General features: G+C 42.9%; 3 protein-coding genes across 8 annotated transcripts; 1 reads left to right on the forward strand and 2 right to left on the reverse strand.

The window, feature by feature from the left end:
• Positions 1-146: 146 nt before the first annotated feature.
• cax2 (cation/H+ exchanger protein 2) lies at positions 147-10,623 on the reverse strand. 4 transcript variants are annotated; one of them, XM_077021689.1, is made up of 21 exons: positions 9,846-10,623; positions 9,112-9,263; positions 8,127-8,279; positions 7,782-7,879; positions 7,586-7,694; positions 7,323-7,439; positions 7,168-7,229; positions 6,665-6,820; positions 6,300-6,488; positions 5,854-5,947; positions 5,537-5,678; positions 5,149-5,332; positions 4,889-4,988; positions 4,569-4,693; positions 4,401-4,438; positions 4,171-4,283; positions 3,846-3,988; positions 3,334-3,428; positions 2,914-2,992; positions 1,314-1,422; positions 147-912 (listed from the first exon to the last, which is right to left on the reverse strand). In XM_077021689.1, exons 2-21 carry the CDS (start codon positions 9,167-9,169, stop codon positions 839-841), a joined length of 2,238 nt encoding a protein of 745 aa, XP_076877804.1. In that variant the 5' UTR covers positions 9,170-9,263; positions 9,846-10,623; the 3' UTR covers positions 147-838. The 4 variants fall into 4 exon arrangements, with proteins under 4 accessions (XP_076877804.1, XP_076877802.1, XP_076877803.1 ...); XM_077021687.1 differs by having other exon boundaries at positions 3,846-3,991; XM_077021688.1 differs by having other exon boundaries at positions 7,323-7,442.
• Positions 10,620-12,544, reverse strand: armc10 (armadillo repeat containing 10). Its single transcript, XM_077022916.1, has 6 exons — positions 12,463-12,544; positions 12,112-12,257; positions 11,843-11,977; positions 11,568-11,744; positions 11,392-11,463; positions 10,620-10,871 (listed from the first exon to the last, which is right to left on the reverse strand). The coding sequence occupies exons 1-6, from the start codon at positions 12,542-12,544 to the stop codon at positions 10,620-10,622; spliced, it is 864 nt and encodes a 287-aa protein (XP_076879031.1).
• On the forward strand, positions 11,410-20,435 carry fbxl13 (F-box and leucine-rich repeat protein 13). 3 transcript variants are annotated; one of them, XM_077021683.1, is made up of 21 exons: positions 11,410-12,638; positions 14,622-14,725; positions 14,875-14,968; positions 15,049-15,116; positions 15,254-15,408; positions 15,517-15,626; positions 15,768-15,872; positions 16,596-16,691; positions 16,766-16,901; positions 17,112-17,164; positions 17,267-17,367; positions 17,539-17,668; positions 17,759-17,857; positions 17,995-18,115; positions 18,364-18,526; positions 18,674-18,793; positions 18,936-19,062; positions 19,159-19,242; positions 19,444-19,578; positions 19,742-19,905; positions 20,024-20,435. In XM_077021683.1, the coding sequence occupies exons 1-21, from the start codon at positions 12,543-12,545 to the stop codon at positions 20,160-20,162; spliced, it is 2,400 nt and encodes a 799-aa protein (XP_076877798.1). In that variant the 5' UTR covers positions 11,410-12,542; the 3' UTR covers positions 20,163-20,435. The 3 variants fall into 3 exon arrangements, with proteins under 3 accessions (XP_076877798.1, XP_076877800.1, XP_076877799.1); XM_077021685.1 differs by having other exon boundaries at positions 12,510-13,096; XM_077021684.1 differs by lacking the exon at positions 11,410-12,638 and adding an exon at positions 13,112-13,429.
• Positions 20,436-20,867: the final 432 nt, after the last annotated feature.

The following is a 20,867-nucleotide window of genomic DNA, read 5'->3' on the forward strand; positions in this document are numbered from 1 at the left end:
AAATTGTATACTATTGTGTATTATTTTACAATACAGACGAGGGATGTTTTGAGAAGCAGATGTCTCACCTGACAGAGATACCACAGCCCCGAGAGTGGGGCCAGGTCATAGCTGTTACATGACACTGCTTTGTAAAATACTCCCAATGACATATTTAACACATTTAATTAAAACATTTACTGAAATCCAGTAGTATATAGGTTTTATTAATTGGGGAAAGTTTAAGTTGCTCAGTTATTAATCCATATGACAGACAGCTAACATGGTCTGGTTTTCCAAAGTGATGGCACTCTACACCCAGCTGGAAGACTATTTAAACTAATGTACACTGTTTTTGGCTGAATGTGATCTGAATGTGTCTGTACCAGAGCCGGAGTGGCTAATCGGGAGATTCGGGAGGATTCCCGATGGGCCGGCTCATGTCAATCTTCAGTTTGGGCTGATTGGGAGGAAAAAATCATTTTGGGCCGGATTTGGGCATAAAACTCCCGGGCTGAAAAAGGGGCCCACTCCGGCCCTGGTCTGTACAGCCTTATATTACGCAATACATAAAGTGCACTTCCTTTTGAGTCATACAAAAAACTTTCAACTTTTATTTCAATATAGTGAAATAAAGCTTAATTTTCTCTACTCCTCCAAATTTTAAACCTTAATACAACCTCTAACAGCATTTCGGAGAACACTGAGAATTGCAGTACCAATATGTAACTTTCTTTTTGTTGAAAATGTTGTGTAGTGACAGAATGTAAAATGTGAGTTCTGGTCATAATAATGCAGTAGTTACTTTGAGTGCTAGTTTAAAAAGTGTGAGATTAAGAGCAGGTTAGTCTCTCTCTCCTCAACAACCAGCAGGAGATGGAGCAAAGAAATAGAGTGCTAGGAGGATGAGATATACCACCACAAGAGCAGTACCTGAGAGACAGAGAGAGGGAGAGAGGGGAAGGGAGAAAAAGGGGGAGAGAGGGGTGAGAAAGAAAGAGGGAGAGAGAGGAGAAACAGTTAGAGTATAGGTGTTGAATTATTGAAGACAAGGGAACACAGAAGACACAGTACTGTGATACTGAAGATATAATAAATGGCCGTAAAACATATAACATTTTAACATCAAGAACAACAACCTGATGGATTTGACACAGTAAATATGATTGAGTAGATTTTAGGGAGATTGTGTACACAAGATAGGAATACAAATCAATCGCTAAGTGCATACTACTGGTATATACTACTGATCAACTCTATGGACCACCTCCACCATCATTATCGAGAAGACCAATGCTGAGACTACAGTATATCCTGAGTTTTCTACCATTCACCTTGAAAATAATCAGACTTTCCATCCATGAAGATGTAGTTGACAACGATGACACTGAAGATACTGGCCCACAGGTGCAGGTCGCTGAAGATGAGTACAAAACCCACATCCTGCCCGAGACAGGAAACACTTTATAATCACATGGTCAGGTTGACCAAAAACCAGAAACTTAAGAGTTCCTCAAACTGGGAATCCCCAAATGTCCAGAGTGTGCTGAAATTCTTCTTTCTTTAAAAGAGTTTGGCATGTGTTTAATGTTTGTGTTTAAATTTGCATCAAAAGTTACATGTGCCACTATTGATATACATTAAATTATAAATTAGAATATCATCAAAAATATATTTCAGTAATTCAATATAAAAAGTGAAACGCATATATAGATTCATGACAGAGTGATCTATTTCAAGTATTTCTGTTAATGTTGATGATTATGACTTACAGCCAATAAGACCCAAGATAATAATAATAAGATAATGACCCAAAATCATTATCTCAGAAAATTAGAATATTATATAAGACCAACTGAAAAAATAATTTTGAATGCAGAAGTGTTGGCCTACTGAAAAGTAAGTACAGTAAATGCCCTCAGTACTTGGTTTGGGCTCCTTTTGCATGTATTACATCATTGTGTTGTAGCATGGAGGAGATCAGCCTGTGGCACTGCTGAGGTGTTATGGAAGCCCAGGTTGTTGATCAGGCGAGTTTGCTGGCCAATTATTAAACCAGGTGTACTTTTGGCAGTGTGGACATGTGCCAAGTCCTCCAAACAGCTTCTCGGCAGAGGGAAGCATGAAGTGCTCTAAAACTTCCTGGTAGACGGCTGCGCTGACTTTGGTCTTGATATAACACAGTGGACCTACAACAGATGACGTGGCTCCCCAAACCATCACTGACTGTGGAAACTTCACACTAGACCTCCAGCAGCTTGGATTGTGTGTCTCTCCACTCTTCCTACAGACTCTGGGATCTTGACTTACAAATGAAATGCAAAATTTACATTCATTTGAAAACAACACATTGGTCAAGTTCTTTTTCTCCTGGGCCCAAGTGAGACACTTCTGGTGTTGTGTCTTGGTCATGCATGGCTTGACACCAGGAATGTGACAGGTGTAAATGATGTCCTGGATATGTCTGTGTGTGGTGGCTCTTAAAGCACTGACTCCAGCAGCAGTCCACTCCTTGTTCATCTCCCCCAAATGTTTGAAAGGCCTTTCAAGGCTACGGTTATCTCAGTTGCTTGTGCACCTTTTTCTACCACAATTTTTGCTTTTTTTGTGGAGTGTGTCAAAGACTGCTGAGATAATGACTTTTGGGTTTTCATTGGCTGTAAGCCATAATCATCAACATTAACAGAAACAAACATTTGAAATAGATCACCCTGTCATGAATCTAAATAATATATGCATTTCACTTTTTGTATTGAATTACTGAAATAAATTAACTTTTTGATGGTATTCCAATTTATTGAGATGCACCTGTACATATCCACTGTGTGAATAAAGTGATTGTCTAAAGAAATAATTCAAGCAATTAACCATTGTGAATGAACATGGTGACAGTAAAGCAGCATGAGTCAGTGTTATTTCTCAGAAGTGACTCACATAGATGGCGTTGAACAGGATCAGTATGGGGATCTGAATCATGCACACCTGAATCGCAATGCAACTCCCCACCTCCAGACTGCAAAATACATGAGAGAGAGAGAGAGAGAGAGAGAGAGAGAGAGAGAGAGAGAGAGAGAGAGAGAGTACAACCAATCACAGCTTCTCTACCCTTCACACTGGTGTCCAGCTAGACTTATATGGACACTGTAGGTGTTAGTTCAACAGTGGAGACTGAGGAGGATTGTGAGGAGGATTCTGGTCAGTAGAGAAGACCACGAAGGCCTTGTGTCACACCTAATCTAGACACATATAAACAAAAGCAGAAGTAATTATGTGGAAGTTCTGTATTAGCAGTAGGGAAACCAAGAAACCACAGACGCTATGCGCTTGGTCTCTGTGTTGGTGCAAGTCACTCACCTTAAACTGATATTATTCTGAAGAGCAAACTGGATTCCATTGACAATCTCAGGTATTTCAGGAACCATAGCCAAAACGGTTACACCAATAAAGTACTGATAAGACACATACAAAACATACGCATGTGTTTTTAGCTTTCCAAACTAAAACGTGTGGAAATTCTACCTTATTTACATATTAATTATTTGTAACTAATACTGTTAGACTAGTACACCAAAAATTTGCGCACACTTCTAAAATGTATTATCTATGAGTGCCTATTTTTGACCTCAGCAGCACGACTCCCCAGCGTCTAGCAGGAGTCTGCCAACACAGAGGGATCCACTTTGCTTGGTACCACTTTTCCATACTACACATAATGACATAAGAATATACTGGAACATATGGGTGATGGAGAAATTCTAAAAACATATTTGCATTGAGCTTGCAAAAATACACAGCGAACATTTGCCAGAAGCAAACTCATTGTGGACCACATTCTGAGACAGTGTGGACCTGTGTGTGTGACACACCTGAGAGATGCCTGGGTGAGTTAGTATGGGCTGGATGTGCTCGGTGATGACATCAGCGCAGGCAGACATCAGCGCCGTGGCAATGATCAGAATAAGGAGAGCTCTCCATCGAGACCAGTGCACCACAGGACCCAGATGGTGCACTGCTACACACACACACACACACACACACACACACACACACACACACACACACACACACACACACACACACACACACACACACACACACACAGAGGTCAGAAGCTTTTGTTTTCTACGTGATGCTGAGACACAATAATCAATAACCAGAATGGACCAAAATAATAAATTTTTTTTAAATCACCGTGTTCATCACCAACATGGACGTCATAAATGTGTGAGTGAGTCTTCAGCGTGAAGAGAAGCCCGATGATGTAGGACAGAGGGAGGAGCACAGAGATGGTGTACACCAGGGGCCTGTGAAACGCACAGGGAGCGCACAGGGAGTGGAGACAACATTTCATCTCAGCACGGCTTCGGGAGAACGAGAAAGACAGTAGGTGTACTGAGCTTGAAAGGACGACAGTAGCTTACCCTATATGACTATGAAAGAGGCTGTAATTGTTTTCACTCTAAAGAAACAGCAAATATGGTCTGAACATTACTGCAGCACACACACTAACAGCATGTCTGTGTCACGTTTTGATGGTGTCTTATACGTTGACTTAGTGAAACTGCATGTCTGATGTTGGCATGTCTTACTATATCGTAGTGGCAGTTTCTGCATGTGAATGTCCCGCTGCTGCCACTGCTCTCAGAGGAGTTGGAGCAGTCTTGACACACGAGATTCCCATAAGCTTTAGAGAACAGGGTGGGGGCAAACACGCCTGTCAAAAGCAAACAGGTCGGTCAGAGTGCCGTCAACTAGACAAGTGCAGTAAGCACTGAACGCTTGGTGTGCTCTGAAAAAGTGTGGTGAGAGAGAAAGAAGGTGTAAACGGCAGAGAAAGATAGATAGATAGATAGATAGAGAGAGAGAGAGAGAGAGAGAGAGAGAGGGGCAGAGGAGTGGATGAGCTAACCTCCAATGGATATGAAAAGCAGCGAGCAGCTAACTCCTGCAGAGCGGCTGTTAAATCTTTGCTCCCTGTGTTTCAGCCCACCAATGACCATACAGATCCCCTGGGGGGAGGGGCAAAGAGGCGGGGCATGGTGCACAGAGAGTGTTTTGAACTGAATGGAAATATGTAATAGGCTCTATGTATATAGGTGATGAAAAGTCGTGGGCAGGCTGTGTTTTTACGATGCCACTGGTGTGATGTGTGGTTGCCAGATCGCTCACTGGAATGAAGAGGATGCAGCCGAGCAGCGTGCCTGTCAGTGCCGCCTTCACGATCTCCTCGAGGCACTTGTTGCCCAGGCGATGACCCCGTAGCAGAGCTGTGATGTAAAAGGTGAGCTCGGTGATAGAGCCGAACGTTGCGTTGACCACCGCTCCGACCGCAAAGTTACTTTGGGCTGATATGCTGCAAATGCACAAAGGCAGATTAATTTCAGCTACAATGTGTAGAACAGAATTAAAGGATATAATGGTAATGATGTGTGCTAAGTGCACAATTTACAGAAAAATAACACTCCTAGTAAATTGCTGAGAATAATACAGACCACAATGGATGTGAGCACAATACGCATGTGTGAGTGTGTGTGTTTTAGGAGAAGTGTTTCCTTACCTGGCAATGCCCATTCCAATATAGTAGGATAATGGAATGATCGAACTGATGGCTGTGGCAAACTTAACCTCGGAGCTGATTAATTGGTCGTCCTGGTCCACATAGCCAATTATCAATGAGACAATGACCAATGGGAGCAGATCTACAAGACAGCCATTTTCTAAGGAAAACAACACACAAACTGAAAGGCATATGCTAGACTACCACTGAAGCTAATCTGGAAAACCCCTGAGCACATAAAACAAAATACTCAAATGGAGTTATCCTCCTCTGTGAGTGACCCGCTCACTGGTCCTGATGGGCCTCTGTTTGGATACTGACAGCAAAGACGTTGATCCCATCCACAGTGTATTTGTAGTAGTAGATATTCACGGCATGATAGCAGCAGAGGATGGCTCGGTCTTCCCTGTCCTGAGGTTCAAAACATTAGCATGGAGGACTCGCAAACATACCACATCAAGCACAAACCTTTCTGCTTGTTAAAAGTTTGGATTTGGGATTTTTCAGTATTAAGTGTGAAAGTAAGTGAATCATAGCACCAGCACTGTTGCTAATGGTGAGAAGGGAACCAGCTAGCTGTTTTCAGCTAATGCACATGAGGCTGATCCTGTATGATGGCTGCCTAAAGCTTCCTAACTAACATGGGGTTAGAAATGTACATATGATGTATAGAAATGTATAATTTAAATGTAAGTTTAGGTGCTTTATGTTATGCCATTGGAGTCCGAAATGCCGTGAGGCGCAGGACTTAGTCGCGTCTCACCCCGCCAGAGCTGGAGCTGATGTGAACCTGTTCAGGGGCCATAAGCAGGATGGTGCCCAGGGTCCTGAAGCTCAACTTGGCCACGGGGATGGTGAAGACCAGGAGCCAAGAGACCAGGCACAGCAGACAGTGAGCTGCGACCAGAGGAGGATAACCCAACAGCAGCCACACACACACACTCGCCTGACCCTGCGAGAGAACCACACACAGGCTCATGCAGCCAGACTGCATGGAAGACTGGACTAAGGTCTAATATTAGCTAAAAGGTGTTAGCCACATGTAAACCCCAACCTGCCTCCACGCACACACACACACACACACACACACACACACACACACACGACAGTTGACAGTTGGAACCTTACCCAGGAACGCTGTTGTGGAGGGTTGCTGGGCTCCTCCACAGTGTCCCCTACAGTGGTGGGCAGCAGGAGGGGGGAGGCGGCCCTCCGCTCGCCCCCCTCGCCCCGCTGAGGGTCACTGTGCAGAGTCACGCTGAAACTGGATAATGAGCCAGTCACCTGAGACGAGCGGAGGCACAAGGTCTCACACAGACAGCAGCTGCAGGAGTCATGTGCACCACACTAGCCATGAGGACATTGATCAGCTGCTACTGCTAAACCGCAAAATGTCTGATTTTTATAGATTAATCACAGAGCAGCCCATAACACATTAATTATGCATAACATTAAACGTTTGCTGTTATAACCAATTCAATTAAATGCTCCTTAATTGCTTCTCTACCCATCTGATGCTCCTGTAGCTGAACTGTTTTGAGGGAATTACAAACGCACTACTGCCAGTGGACAATATTGGACTACAGACGGAACAGTAAATTATTGTGTGTTATTAAGTGTTGAACCACAACCTTCTGTATTGCTTTTCCAAATGGCCACAGAAAATAACCAGCCAATCTCAAGCACAGTTTTCCTAAAAAAGAATAAGGAAGATAAAAAATTTTTAAAAAGTAGAAAAAAAGTAAGTTTTAAGGGAGATGATGACATTAGTAGAAGCATTGCTTACCATGAGGGATTCCTATAATGGTCATGAACATCAACATGCTAGTGAGAAGGTACAGCAGGGTAATCCACCACCCGAATAATACCACATAGAGAACATTACCACAGGTAAGTAAAGAGCCTGCTAAAAGGGAGAGAAAGGGAGAGAAAGAGAGATGATTACAAAGATGGAAAACCACATCACTCGTCTCAATATTTCAAGTTTGTGTTTTATCTGACATTTGTGTTTTATCTTAAATTGGTCTAGTCATGTTTTATGACTCTGACCTGCGCTTGGTTTAATGACATTCAACTCTGAGTAGAGCTCCTTTACTATCTCTGATCTGTCTTCAAACGGCCGCTCAGTCACATGGCTCTTCCACTTTCTGAATCCAAACTTAACGTGGAAAAGCACACAAGTGAGACAGGAACAGTAAACCATCACAGAAACTCACTCTCACTGTTACCAAATGCAATTACATACCTTATAATTATTGGCGAGTTTTTGTGCCTCCACCTCATTCTCAGCGCTTAAGGTGGTTTTAAATGGGATATCTTCCCAGAGTTCATCAGCAGTGTGTGCTGCATACATGTCGAAGAAGAAAACAAAAAGCACATTCGTACTGAAACTACTGACTTACATAAAAAACAGAACTAAATGCAACTAGGTTTCAGTAGACCAGCTGGTTGATGTTTTTCTTATGAGCAGGTCTCCTGATTTATATGTTCTGATTCTTTGCTTCTTAACGTACATGAGCCTTTCTTTAGTAATCTAAAATGTGGATTGAGCTTTAGGTGTGTTCTGTGCGGGTGCATTAACACCCCTCACCCGTGCACGTGCGCTTGCGTGTGTAAGGGCCACATTTCTGGGAACTGAAGGGCAAACGCTGGTGATCCCCACATGTCTGCTCAGAGCAGGAGACTGGAAGATGACTGCTAACACCAACATGACCTCCGACACCACCGTTGTCCCACAAAGGCTCTGAGGCCAGACACAGAGACAAGGGAACAGCAACTGATAATAATAGCCAAAACCTTTGCAGATTATGCATGTGTAACATGCCACATTTTATTAACTCAAAATACAAGACAGTGTTTTTATTGGCCTCACACAGGTGTGTAATATCTTTGTTTTGGTTTTTGTTACTCCACTGAGTGCTGCAGCTGTGTGCTATGCAGATGAACAGAAGGCAACTTGTACAGCTCTGTGTGTGTGTGTGCGCGTGCGCCACGATTCCCTCGTGCTGCGGGACCCTATTGGCTGGTTGAGTAGATCACTTGTAACACGCCTACACTATCCAGACCACCATAGGTCAAGCCTGGAGGAGAATGTCCAATTAGTCTAGTGAGGAAGTGATCAGCCTTGTCTAGGCAGGAAACCGTCAGAGGAACTGAAGAGACTTATGATTTCAACACAGAACTGAGTGCAATAAAACACTACTGTCTAGACGTCTAAACATAATTTGTGACATTTTTGTCACACACACAAATGTGTGCGCAGTGTGAATGATGTAACTAGCTTATCTGAAGCTAACTGGTATACACCTGTAAAGTCAGATGTGCAAAACTCGTGCAGAAAGTACCGATCACGCTACCCTTAAAATAGCCGTGCCATTAGCCTATTTTGATCGTTCTGCAGACGTTAATTACAACGTATTAATTATTATTTTTACTTTTTAAATCATCACTCTACAGCATGTAGAGGCAGGTCCAGTAACATCTTGTTTCAGGTGCACAGCGCCGTTCTTTGCGTGGATAAACAGGCAGAACGACTAATTCAATGGTTGTCATTCTACAAACTAGTACATTTTTACCTTGATAATCAGCGTCGGCACTGGCCGCTCTTCTCCGAGTTTCTGCATCTGCAGACATCTCAGCTCTTGCGCTTCACCGTTTGTAATACAGCAATGCATCTCATGTGATTCAAACGTTGTTGCGCTCCGTACTAGAGCGTACACTGAGACTTCTGGGAAATGGAGTTTGTTATTCTACGTGGTATTTAGGAAGATGTCGTGAAAAGGCAGTTGTAAACCTACAAACCAATTACTGGCACACGTGTATTTACTTGCAATCCAGTGAAACCAGATAATAGCGATTAATATTACTTACAGAATAAGGTAAAGCGATATGTCAATAACACCCTCACATTTTCAAAATAAACATTTAATTTGACTACAAATAAATAAAAACAGGCAAAAGTAGCAAATTCACAAAGATTAATTTGAATGTCATATTAAAGCAAGCCATATATGGCCATACAAACCATCGACAGCCATAGTAACGACTGTGTTGTCACTCTATACTGCTAAATGTCATTTCCTATCAGTAGCAGGTGTGACACAGCATAATTCAATTACAGAAATAAAGACATACATATTGGGATCCAGTTATTGCAAAATAAATCAGCCAAATGGCCCTTAAATTATATTGCTCGCATACAGCAGTTAGGAAACATAAGATATTAAGATTCATTAACAATTTTTTAGAACTAGAATTTTGAACTAGGAATTATGTTTTCTGGGATCCAAGTAGAGCAGGATAAAATTACCAAATGGGACGTTCAATATATTCCATCCTTATAAGTCTGGTTCCATGTGATAAAAAATATCTTCTATAGGGATGTCAAGCTTTTCACAGCATGCAGAAAAACATAACACTAAATAATTTAAACAGCCAATGAGTAGTGCACTTTAACGCTAAAAAGATCCCGAAAGCAGTGCAAGTGTATTATTCTTCAGTTTTGCTTCATCACATGAGAAAAGGTCTATGAAACACTTGGCATGGCATAGGAAACATGAAGCATTCATTCACTTGGCCTGAAAGGGGGTTGGCAGTGAGAACACATGCTTCTCACACGATAAGAAAGAGACGTCTCTCCTAAGGGATTTGCTGTGCCAACATCATCCAATGTACAAACTGCCTGAACTGCCTAAGGAGGTCACTGGCAAACACAAAACCTTTATGTTTCCTGTAATTCGCTTTTCCACCAGCTGCCTTCTAAAAGGGATATCAGTACAATAGAAAGGGTATTCAAGAAATGTAGTGTGTAAACATCCCTGCCTGTAAAGACATCATTTTAACAACCAATGCTAAAGCTAGATTTGATTCTGTGCAAGTTAACGTTCACCCGAAAGTCAAATCTTTCCATATAGCCCCATTATTGGTTGTCCACCACTGCGTAAGACATTTGCAAGTATCACTGTCTGACAGTCCCTGGAACATTTTAAGGAGGTGCTCTTGTACATGCACTGGCTATACAAGAGGCTTCACAGGACACAGCAAAGGTGTGGCAGTGAGAGGCAAGCATCACCCAGGTGAGGGGTTAGGGCAGGAGCCGCGCCACCTGTGCGCTAATCTCCCTGTCGGGGTGGGAGAGGAGGAGGCGGAGTCTGCTGTGGAACTGGGAGGAGCTATCCAGCAGCACACAGTATAGGGAGTCCTGCCGGCTACGCAGGGCTTCGGCCACCTGCGCGGATGGTCTCCAGGCCTGCAGGTTCACTACCAAGGTGAGGAGACGGAGCAGCACGTCTGCACTTGTGCAGCTGTCAAAGAGAAGCACCAGGGAAGCAGGAGCCTATACAAACAGAGGATAAATGTGCAGTTAACATGTGCATGGACCATAAGGCCAGTTATTGAAAAGTAGCTTCAAGACCCGTGCTACTGAATTCAAAACTCTAGCATTCTATAGGATAGGATCTCTATAGGATCAAGTGTTTAACAAAGAAAGCCTCAGAGAGTACAGTCAGGTTCAAACAATGAGGAAAGCAGTCAGTTAAAATAAAAGTAGCTAATTAAACACTTTAGGACATGTAATAAATGTAAGCAAGGAATTGCTGTTGTTAATGCTTATAACTCATAATGGCCATGTTAAAGTAATGAACACAAGCTCAGAATAACTGTGATGGAACACTCAGGTAAATATGGTTGTTCATACCAAGTTCACCTTTATATAGTCGGCTAAATCTCTTTTACCGTCATACCTCAAGAAAGGATTTAGAAGTTAGCTCCTAACAGCTCAAACAGAACTTTATACATAATACACAGTAGTTAGGTAGTTAGGCTACATGTAATATGGCTATTTGTTCATACTTTACCTGTGCTTGTACTATGTCATCCATTACATCTGGATTGGATGATAAATTAACTAGAACCTTCAAAACTTGGATCTGCAAGCAAAGAGGCCAATGTGTAAAGACAAACAGTCCATCTAAAAATACTCGTTTGGGTGCAAATAGACGTGAAGAATAATAATGTAGGCCGAGTACCACACCTGAAGAACTTCACTGCTCACAACAAGCAGAGACAACAGGAGAGTGATGGAGTTCTTCATCAAATGCTGATGGTTGTCTGTGACGGTCAAATTAGTTAGCAGTCTTAGTGCAGCCAGTTGAAGATCTGAGTTCACAGGGGACATCTCAATCAACTCCAGCACTTGTGGAACATAAATCTGCACAGAAAATAGACAGATGAAGGGTCAGGAAGAAGCTGTTTAATATGAACCTTCTGATATACCTTTAGCTGTGCAATATGAACCTTCTCACATACCTTTAGCTGCTCTTGATTCCGGATGTTCATGCTGAGATTGTTCAGGGCATTCAGAGTCTGCACTCTAAGGTCAGGTGAAGGGTCACAAAGGCAGCTTGCTATAATATGAAGGCCTCCAAATTCTCTAAGGAGATCCTGGTAGGAGGGAAGAATTTAGCAAAAAATGTTTTATATACATAACTGATATTTCGTGTACAATTACTATATGACGTGCAAAATGGGCTTGCGTCATTTTTTATTAAAGAAAGTGAAACGTGTTGGATCTTGACCTGGTTAGCAGTAAAAGCAGCAGCGTTTCCTAAAGTTATGAGGACATCTCGCTTCTCCGTTGGGCTGGGGCTGGTCTGGAGGACGGACAGCAGCACGTTCAGGTGTCGTGGCTCCAAGACACCTGGAGACTTTGAGAGAATTTCGCCTTTGGAAAAACGCGACAAAAAAGAAAATGGTTGTAACATTACGGATTATTACAAGAAACTGCTAGTTTGCTTATTATTAATCCAACTGTTGCACCAGCTGTCCGAAACTTTCAGGCTGAGTGAGCATCCTTCCTGCAGCCGCTGTTAAACAGGGAGGTGAAGATGCAGCACCACAACCAACCGCCCAGGACAGAGAGCGGATACCTGCACCCAGCAGAGCATCGTTCCTGCCTACCTGGAGCGATGTCTGTGGTAGGACTGCGACCGTCGGTCCCACCGACGACATGAAGTCCGGACACTCTGGACAGCAGGCTCGGTCCCGCCGAACCCGCCTCGTCTACGTCCGCGTCTCCGCGTCCGCGCAGCAGCCTGTATATCCCGTAAGAGGCTCCGACTCCCGCTACAATCCCCAGTAAAGCTCCCACTTTCCCCAGTAAAGGCCCCGCGCTGCCCAGTTGCGGAGCGACTCGATATTCTCCCATTTTGGGGGAAAGAAAATCAGATTTTTTAAAACAGCAAACAGCTCACGTGCTCGCTCGCGCGCCCACCCCAGTGTTGTACTAGTGCTGGTGGCCAACCATGACGGTTCACGGGGTTGCGGCTGCCGCGCCAGGACACCCGTTAACGATTAAAGTTATTTAATATAAGGCGTTAAGTTATCGTTTATTTATCTGAGCCCATACTCAGTGTTTATATAGTATTGGACGGACAACAATAACATACAGCAAGCCTGATTGCTTAATAAGTTGCTTTCTTGTTTTTTTCTAACATACTTTCAACAAGTGTTTTCTTTTTTATTATTATTCGTATAAATATGACAAATTGTAGCACTGCGAAGGTAAACATGACGCTTGTTTTACTGTAAATGGACGAAACTCCTGTCACACAAATAGCTGAAACTACCGCAGCAACTAAAATTGAAGAGTTTTACTGTTGGCCAACTGCGTGCAAGCGTTTCTTAGCAACGAGAGTAATAAATATTGATCGCAGCAGGTGTAATGTTTAACGTTTGTAAAACTTTGTTTCTAAAGCTAAAATAATGTTCTTACTCAGCTAGCCATCTTGTTGATAACTGTTTAAATTAACGACAATCGTGATGGCTTCTCTAAAAAAAGCAGATCCTGTTTTTAGAGAATATTTTCTTAAGCATTCACTTCCTCAGATTTTCAAGGTGATTAGCTAACTAGCCAACACGAGTTTATTTAACTAAGTTAATGCTAGCTAACCTATGTGAGCTAACTAGATAATACTAGTTTATTTAACCAGGTTAACGCTAGCTAACCTATGTGAGCTAACTAGCTAATACTAGTTTATTTAACCAGGTTAACGCTAGCTAACCTATGTGAGCTAACTAGCAAATACTAGTTTATTTAACCAGGTTAACGCTAGCTAACCTATGTGAGCTAACTAGATAATACTAGTTTATTTAACCAGGTTAACGCTAGCTAACCTATGTGAGCTAACTAGATAACCAGGTTAACGCTAGCTAACCTATGTGAGCTAACTAGATAATACTAGTTTATTTAACCAGGTTAACGCTAGCTAACCTATGTGAGCTAACTAGCTAATACTAGTTTATTTAACCAGGTTAACGCTAGCTAACCTATGTGAGCTAACTAGTTTATTTAACCAGGTTAACGCTAGCTAACCTATGTGAGCTAACTAGCTAATACTAGTTTATTTAACCAGGTTAACGCTAGCTAACCTATGTGAGCTAACTAGCTAATACTAGTTTATTTAACCAGGTTAACGCTAGCTAATCTATGTGAGCTAACTAGCTAATACTAGTTTATTTAACCAGGTTAACGCTAGCTAACCTATGTGAGCTAACTAGCTAATACTAGTTTATTTAACCAGGTTAATGCTAGCTAACCTATGTGAGCTAACTAGCCAACACTAGTTCAGTTAACTAAGTTAACGCTAGCTAACCTATTTGAGCTAACAAGCTGTCTGCTAATGAATATTGGACAGGTACTTCACTTAATAGCTAGTCACCATTAGCTCACTATGGAATAACAACAACACATTAGTATTTTAAGATGACACCAAAATATATTTGGTGATTTTAATATGATTAAATATGATTTAATATTATTAAATAATATTTAATAATTCCAGTGTTGTAGATTTTAGACTGTATACTATTTCCTAAATATAAATTGTATTTATCGTATTTATGGGTGCAACAGTATTTGTTTTTTAAAACCTAATATATGTTCAGGGTTCACATAAAGCGTCATTAAAGGACAATGTTCAGGAAATATTGAAGGAAAAGTGTCATCCAAAGAGAACTTCCCACAATAGCTGTGTACATGCTTATATTAGTTTGATAGTAACAGAGTTATTGTTCGTTCATTCATCAGGCCTTACTGGCTAGTTTATGTGTGTCTTGCCCTGAAGATCCCTTACACTTTATTGAAAGCAAGCTTCTTGCAATTCAGGAAAACCAGGCTCTGGAGATTCACTGGTATGTTCCATATATTGCTAAAAATATATAATTTTGATTATCCATGGGGCTAGGTATCATTGGATTTGAGCAATTCCTGTAACTATGGGTTTTGACCAAAGGAAACCATGCAAAGTGCTTGAGCATTTTTATTTGTAATATCTTTTCAGGCACAGTTGTTTTGATGATGTTCACACTGTCACAGTGTCCTTGCTGGCAAAAAGCATTGTGCACGATATTTTTGGAGGCACAGATGATATTATGGTATAGCAATCTACCTTAATTGTCCAATCCATAGGCACTTATTATGCTTGCAAACTCTCATTTGTTTTTTGATCTTTTAGTTTCAGTCACATTTATTAGAGAAAGCCTACTTGTGTTATCAAACAAATGTGACCAAAATGTGCTTCAAGTAAGTGTTTAGCAGCCTTCTACCACTCACATGCTGTATATATATAAATTTCACTAATCTAAAAGCAATAGGCTTTAGTATCCTATTTGTCCACACTGAGATCATATGAGTTAATGATTGGCTGCTCTTGTGGGAAGAGGCTGGAGGCAGTATATTTCAAAGAGGAAAGCAGATGCTGCCCGGCTGCTGTTCCTGACTCATTCAGCAGAGAGACATTACGTGCTGCAGAACACAAGATTCATCTTTACCAGCTGGGCAAACTGGGTACATGTTCGCAAGCGCAAGCAATCCGGTGAGCTGCCCTACTGTCTTCACGGTGCATAATTACTTCCCCCCGGCTACCGTGAACATTCTGTGGCCACTGTGAAAAGGATGCAGAAGAGCTTGTTGTTTGTTTCAGATGCAGTGAAAAAAATACAGTGCGTGTGGGACGCTGTCCTCTGTAAGGTCGTTATTGCAGCATGGCGCCATGTAGCACAAGATGCAAAAAGAACAAAGGAGTACTTTGAGGTAGTTTTTCATGGAACGGTATCACCACTGAAGTAAATTGTGCATCTAATTAAATGTGTTGATGAGTGCATCATGAACTTGTATGTAAATACCCTAGTGTATGTGTGTTGTGTTTTTGTGTATGGGTCTGGTCTTTGGCAGAGAATGGAGAAAGGCATGCTGGACACCCACGGAAAACACATAGATCTCTCTCAAGCAGATGGCCAGGACAGACTGTCTCTGCTGCCCTGGAAACTCTCAGTCAAGGTGCCTCTTTCTCCCTACAAAGCCTTAAGTCATTTGCACTAAGTCAATATCATGTCCTACATGATCTTATGGGTTTGTCCGTTGCTGTACTGCTACTGACATGGGTAGATACAACTACCCACATTCTCAGAATTTGACAGATGCACATGGCCAGAGCATGCAGCCTTGAGAATTGCTTTACTGTATCTTGATCCAAAGCACGTCTTCATACGATTATAGATAGCTTAGTATTAAGAATACTGTCAGGATAAAGCCTTTGGCTAAAGTGAAAGTCAGCTTTTTAAAAGTAAATATTTAAGTGCTTTTTTACTTGAAGACAGCCAGTAAACAGACAGCTATACGGACAGCTAGGTGAAGATCTTTCCAGAACATGGTTGCTAGGACAGAGAGGTCCTGATGCATGCCTTCTGTGTTTTGTGAGTGTCAGTGGTTCAAATAGAGCTGAACTATATGCTCAAAGGCAGCATGGGGTTCATAGTGCGTTTGGGTATGTGGATGCAGGTCCAGTTTTGAGCGTCAGAGATGAGAGGCACTACAGGGAGCTCTATAGGTCCCACCAAGTGCACAAATTCACTAATTTATGATATGAGAATAAATAATTAAAGTACTTGGAGGATTCCTATTTGTTTTCCATTTTTTTTCAGGTTGGAGTTGTTAACATGTTGACAGACGCACTGCCACTAACTGGAGAAATGTGGCTTTGAGCTAACACATTTGTGTCAGATCTTTCAGAATCTGGGTGTGGGAGAGCTGCTGAAATGTTCTCGCGTGTGTGGTGCATGGAAGGCCCTTGCTCAAACGTGCTCTCTGTGGAGCCGGGTGAGTGGTAGAAACAGAGACCCTGCACTGCTGCAAAGCCTAAGAACATCTCACGACGGTGCTGTCTGTCATAGATCAACATCTCTGCTGAGAGGCAGAGGATCACTGATGAGGCTGTGGTGAGAATACTGCAGAAGCACCGTCCCTTCATCACGCAGCTGAACATGAGTGGCTGTGGCACACTGCACCACGCCAGCTTTAGATGCATCAGTAAGTCATCAAGGGCCGTGATGGTGATGCTAAACGTTGGCGCTAATGTGGTGGGTTTGTTTTGTGCTGTGCACAAGCGTTTCTTCTCTGAGCCCCTGATGGTCTAAGAGATGAACTCATAACTGGTAAATTGATGAATATTCTGAAGTTTGCAGCCAAACAGATATGGCGTTATTGTGTAATCCCTCTGTCTGCTGCATTTGTTCAAAGGTGAATGCAAAAATCTGCAGGACCTGAATTTGAGTGAATGTACTAACATCAATGTGAGTGAAACTAACATTCATTTACTCTGGCATGTTTTTTTTTTTTTGCAATGGTTTGAAAGATCATTCATTTGATCCACCTTTATAATAAATCTTTGACAGGATGACATTATGTGGATAATCCTAGAGGCATGCCCGTCTCTCCTTACTCTTAATTTGTCTTACACCAACGTCACCGACAGCACCTGGCGAGCAATGTCCAGGTACCAAACACACTCAGTCTACATCTCCACAGTTTAAATACCCCACATCTCTTACAGTATATGCTCAATGCAATTATTGTCATTAACTGAATTCCAGAATAGTTTATTTTTGTTATTATCTGTAACTAGCAGAAGATGTATATTCACGTTTTTTTGGGTTCTGTTGCAAAGGAACTGTATGACGCTGCAGTCCCTCAGTCTGGCCTACTGCAGGAGATTCACAGATAAAGGCCTGCAGGTCCTGACCACAGGGAGGGGCTGCCATGGGCTCACACACCTGGATCTTTCAGGCTGTACACAGGTAAGTTCTCTTCTGTTTGCTGTGCACAATATCTCATAAAAGTTTCAACCTAACTGTTTAAACTACAGGATCTATGCGTTTTTGCTGTAGATATCAGTGGATGGTTTCAGACACATAGCCAAAAGCTGCAGTCTGCTCCAACACATCGTGTGTGATGATATGACTACACTGTCTGATGCCTGTATCCAGGTACTATAACTATAGTGCTTTCCCTCATACTATAATCAGTGACACTGTGGGTTTGGTTGGCTCTACATTATGAGGGCATGAATGCTGCATTTCACATACAGCAGTATGATGCATGCTGACTGAAATCGTCTCATCAGGCGCTGGCCTCTAAGTGTCACTCCCTGGCTGTGATCTCTGTCTTGGACACGCCGTATCTGTCAGACACAGCCTTCGAAGCCATCGCTGAGGTCGCCAGCCTGACTAAGTTTAAAATAGAAGGTTTGCCATTTTTTCCTTAAGACCTTGGAGCCTTTTCCAGGATATGTGGCTTTTCAATTTCGGTCAAAACTGCATTTTCACAGTTTTCTCCCAGTTGTTTCTCTCCAAACTCACACCTGCTGATTGTAACACAAGCCAAACAGATCTTTGTAGGACCTGTGTAGCATTAGTTAAGAAGACATGAAGCTCAAACTGCTAAAGGCTAATAGTGGATCAGGACGCTCCGCGTCTGCATTGTGGCTGTGCAGGTAACGGCCGTGTGACAGACAGTGGCTGGAAGGCTTTGTGCAGGGCGTCCCCTAACCTGACCGTGCTGCATGCACCAGACTGCTCTCGCATGACTGACACCAGCATGAAGTATATCAGCAGTCTGAGGAACCTCCACACCCTTCACCTGGCAGGCTTTGAAAAGTAGGAGATAGAACTGCAATAGTGCAATATCATTGATTAGCCATTTTAATGTGGGCTGTGGGGTGTCTTTCTGTTGTGGTAGATTTCTGTGTGTGTGTGTGTGTGTGTGTGTGTGTGTGTGTGTGTGTGTGTGTGTGTGTGAGCCAGATTGAGTGATGCTGGGATCCGTTACATGGCAGAAGGGCCATGTGCCTCTAAACTACGAGAGCTCGATTTAAGCAATTGCCCTCAAATCAATGACTTGTCCATCATGAGGCTCAGTCAGAGGTGAACACACTCTCACTTTCAAACGCACACCCACACACACCCACACACGCCCTCACACACCCTCACACCCTCACACACCCTCACACCATATCATAACAGCTGCACCAGCAGATTTCATGCATGTGCGTGTGTGTCTGTCCAGATGCACCAAGCTGAGCAAGCTGAGTGTGTGTTACTGTGAGAGTCTGACGGACAGCAGCGTGGAGTATCTCAGCGGCTGCTCCTCCCTCGTCACGCTGGACATCACGGGCTGCAGCGTCCAGGACCAGGTCCACATTTACATACAGCTGCAAGGGTCAATACGACAGTTCGATCATATAACCCGATGGAACCAGGAAAAGAGGAACCCTGTGTTTCCTTTGCAGGGTCTGATTGCGCTGGGTGCAGTCTGCACTTTGAGAGAGCTGATTGCTCCAGAATGTGTATGGATAACAGATATTGGAATAGAGGCATGTCTTCTCTACTCTTTTCTCAGCTCAGCTTACAGCAGGTTATCCATTGTGGTTATGTTATGATTTATGTTATGTTATGGTTTTTTGTGTTTTTTAACCCAACCTCAGAAGATCTGCATGTTCTCACCTGTACTGAACATCATTACATCCGTTCTTGGCTCCTGCTTATGTGTTTTGTTTTGTTTGTTTTTGGTGCAGAAATTTTGCAGACAGGCTCGAGATCTGGAGCTTATGGACGTGCGTCACTGCCTCAGTTTATCTGATCAATCGATCAAGCTTTTGTCCTTCTACTGCAGAAACATCACCACGCTCCGAATGGCTGGATGCCCAAAAGTAAACCTGTTTCTCTCCACAATTCTGCCTTGTATTGCTTTCCTAACAGGACATGAGGTCAGAGTGGTCACACTTAGTAAGAGTCAAGCAGTGAACATTGGTGAGTTAATCCTTACAGCAGGAAACCGATACATCCAGACTGAGCTGCTTCTCTGAACTCCAGATGACAGATATGGCGCTGCAGTATCTGACAGGAGCGTGTCACTACCTGCGGGAGCTGGACCTGAGCGGCTGCGTCCTCCTGACGGACCGAACCCCTCGCCTCCTGCACCGCGCCTGCCCCCAGCTCTCCACCGTCAGCATGCTGTACTGCAGGAACATCTCCAGGTGAAGCCCCGATGGCTGCAGACAGTCCCCTGTTGCTCCGCTCACAGCAGTTCCTGTATTGACTCTACAGCACGGCCCACGTCGTGCAGCTCACCACGTCTCCGTTTGTCCACCTCAGGCAGGCGGCCCTGAGGCTACAGCCACGCGTGCAGCAGTGGGAACACAGCAGGGACGACCCGCCCTGCTCGTACGGCTACGGCAGCATGGGCTGTCTGCCACAACCCGTAAGGAAGCCGGAGGAACCACTGGGAAGATAAACACTGCAGAGATCCCAGTTAAAGCCTCGCATGTCAGCTAGCACTCCCCACACACACTGATGCACTGAAGCAGACTCACTAAGCTTGTATGTAATACATATGTAATATGTACATAATATGGAGTGTGTTTTCTTAAAATCTCTTGTTTTGATGTAGATTAACTGTTTTTAGTCATTCATCTTACTTGTACTTCTACAGTAATATGATTCTATATACACCTGGAGTACCAAATACTGAATGTGTGACTAATGAAATGAAATCTGAATAAATACATTTTTGTGGGTTCATCTTTTGTCGATTTGATGAGTTTCCATGAATAATTACATAAAATGTTTTTTGCAGCCTTTTGCAATCTATTGTGGAAAATCACAGATAACGTGTAGTGGAGAAAGCAAAGACTACTACTTCACCCATCACGACAGAGACGCTCTTCCCTCACAAAGTGTGAGAACCTGACGTTATCTAATGCCAAATGCAAGAAGTGGAATGTAAGAAGGTTCTCTACCCATCACCTCTGCTCTGAGGAACTCATAGATCACAACCACAACAATGATCCTCCTAAAGTTTAGAATCCTAACCTCATCTGGTCCCCAAAAGTTCTGGGGAGAGGTATTAAAGCACGCAAAAGGATGTTCTGGTCATGATCACCCTTCTCCTGAGGACACGGCTTGCGGACACAGTATAATATAACCCAGTAAAAATAAT

This window comes from Brachyhypopomus gauderio, chromosome 11 (assembly GCF_052324685.1).
Source record: "Brachyhypopomus gauderio isolate BG-103 chromosome 11, BGAUD_0.2, whole genome shotgun sequence".
In the NCBI taxonomy this organism is placed as follows: Eukaryota; Metazoa; Chordata; class Actinopteri; order Gymnotiformes; family Hypopomidae; genus Brachyhypopomus; species Brachyhypopomus gauderio.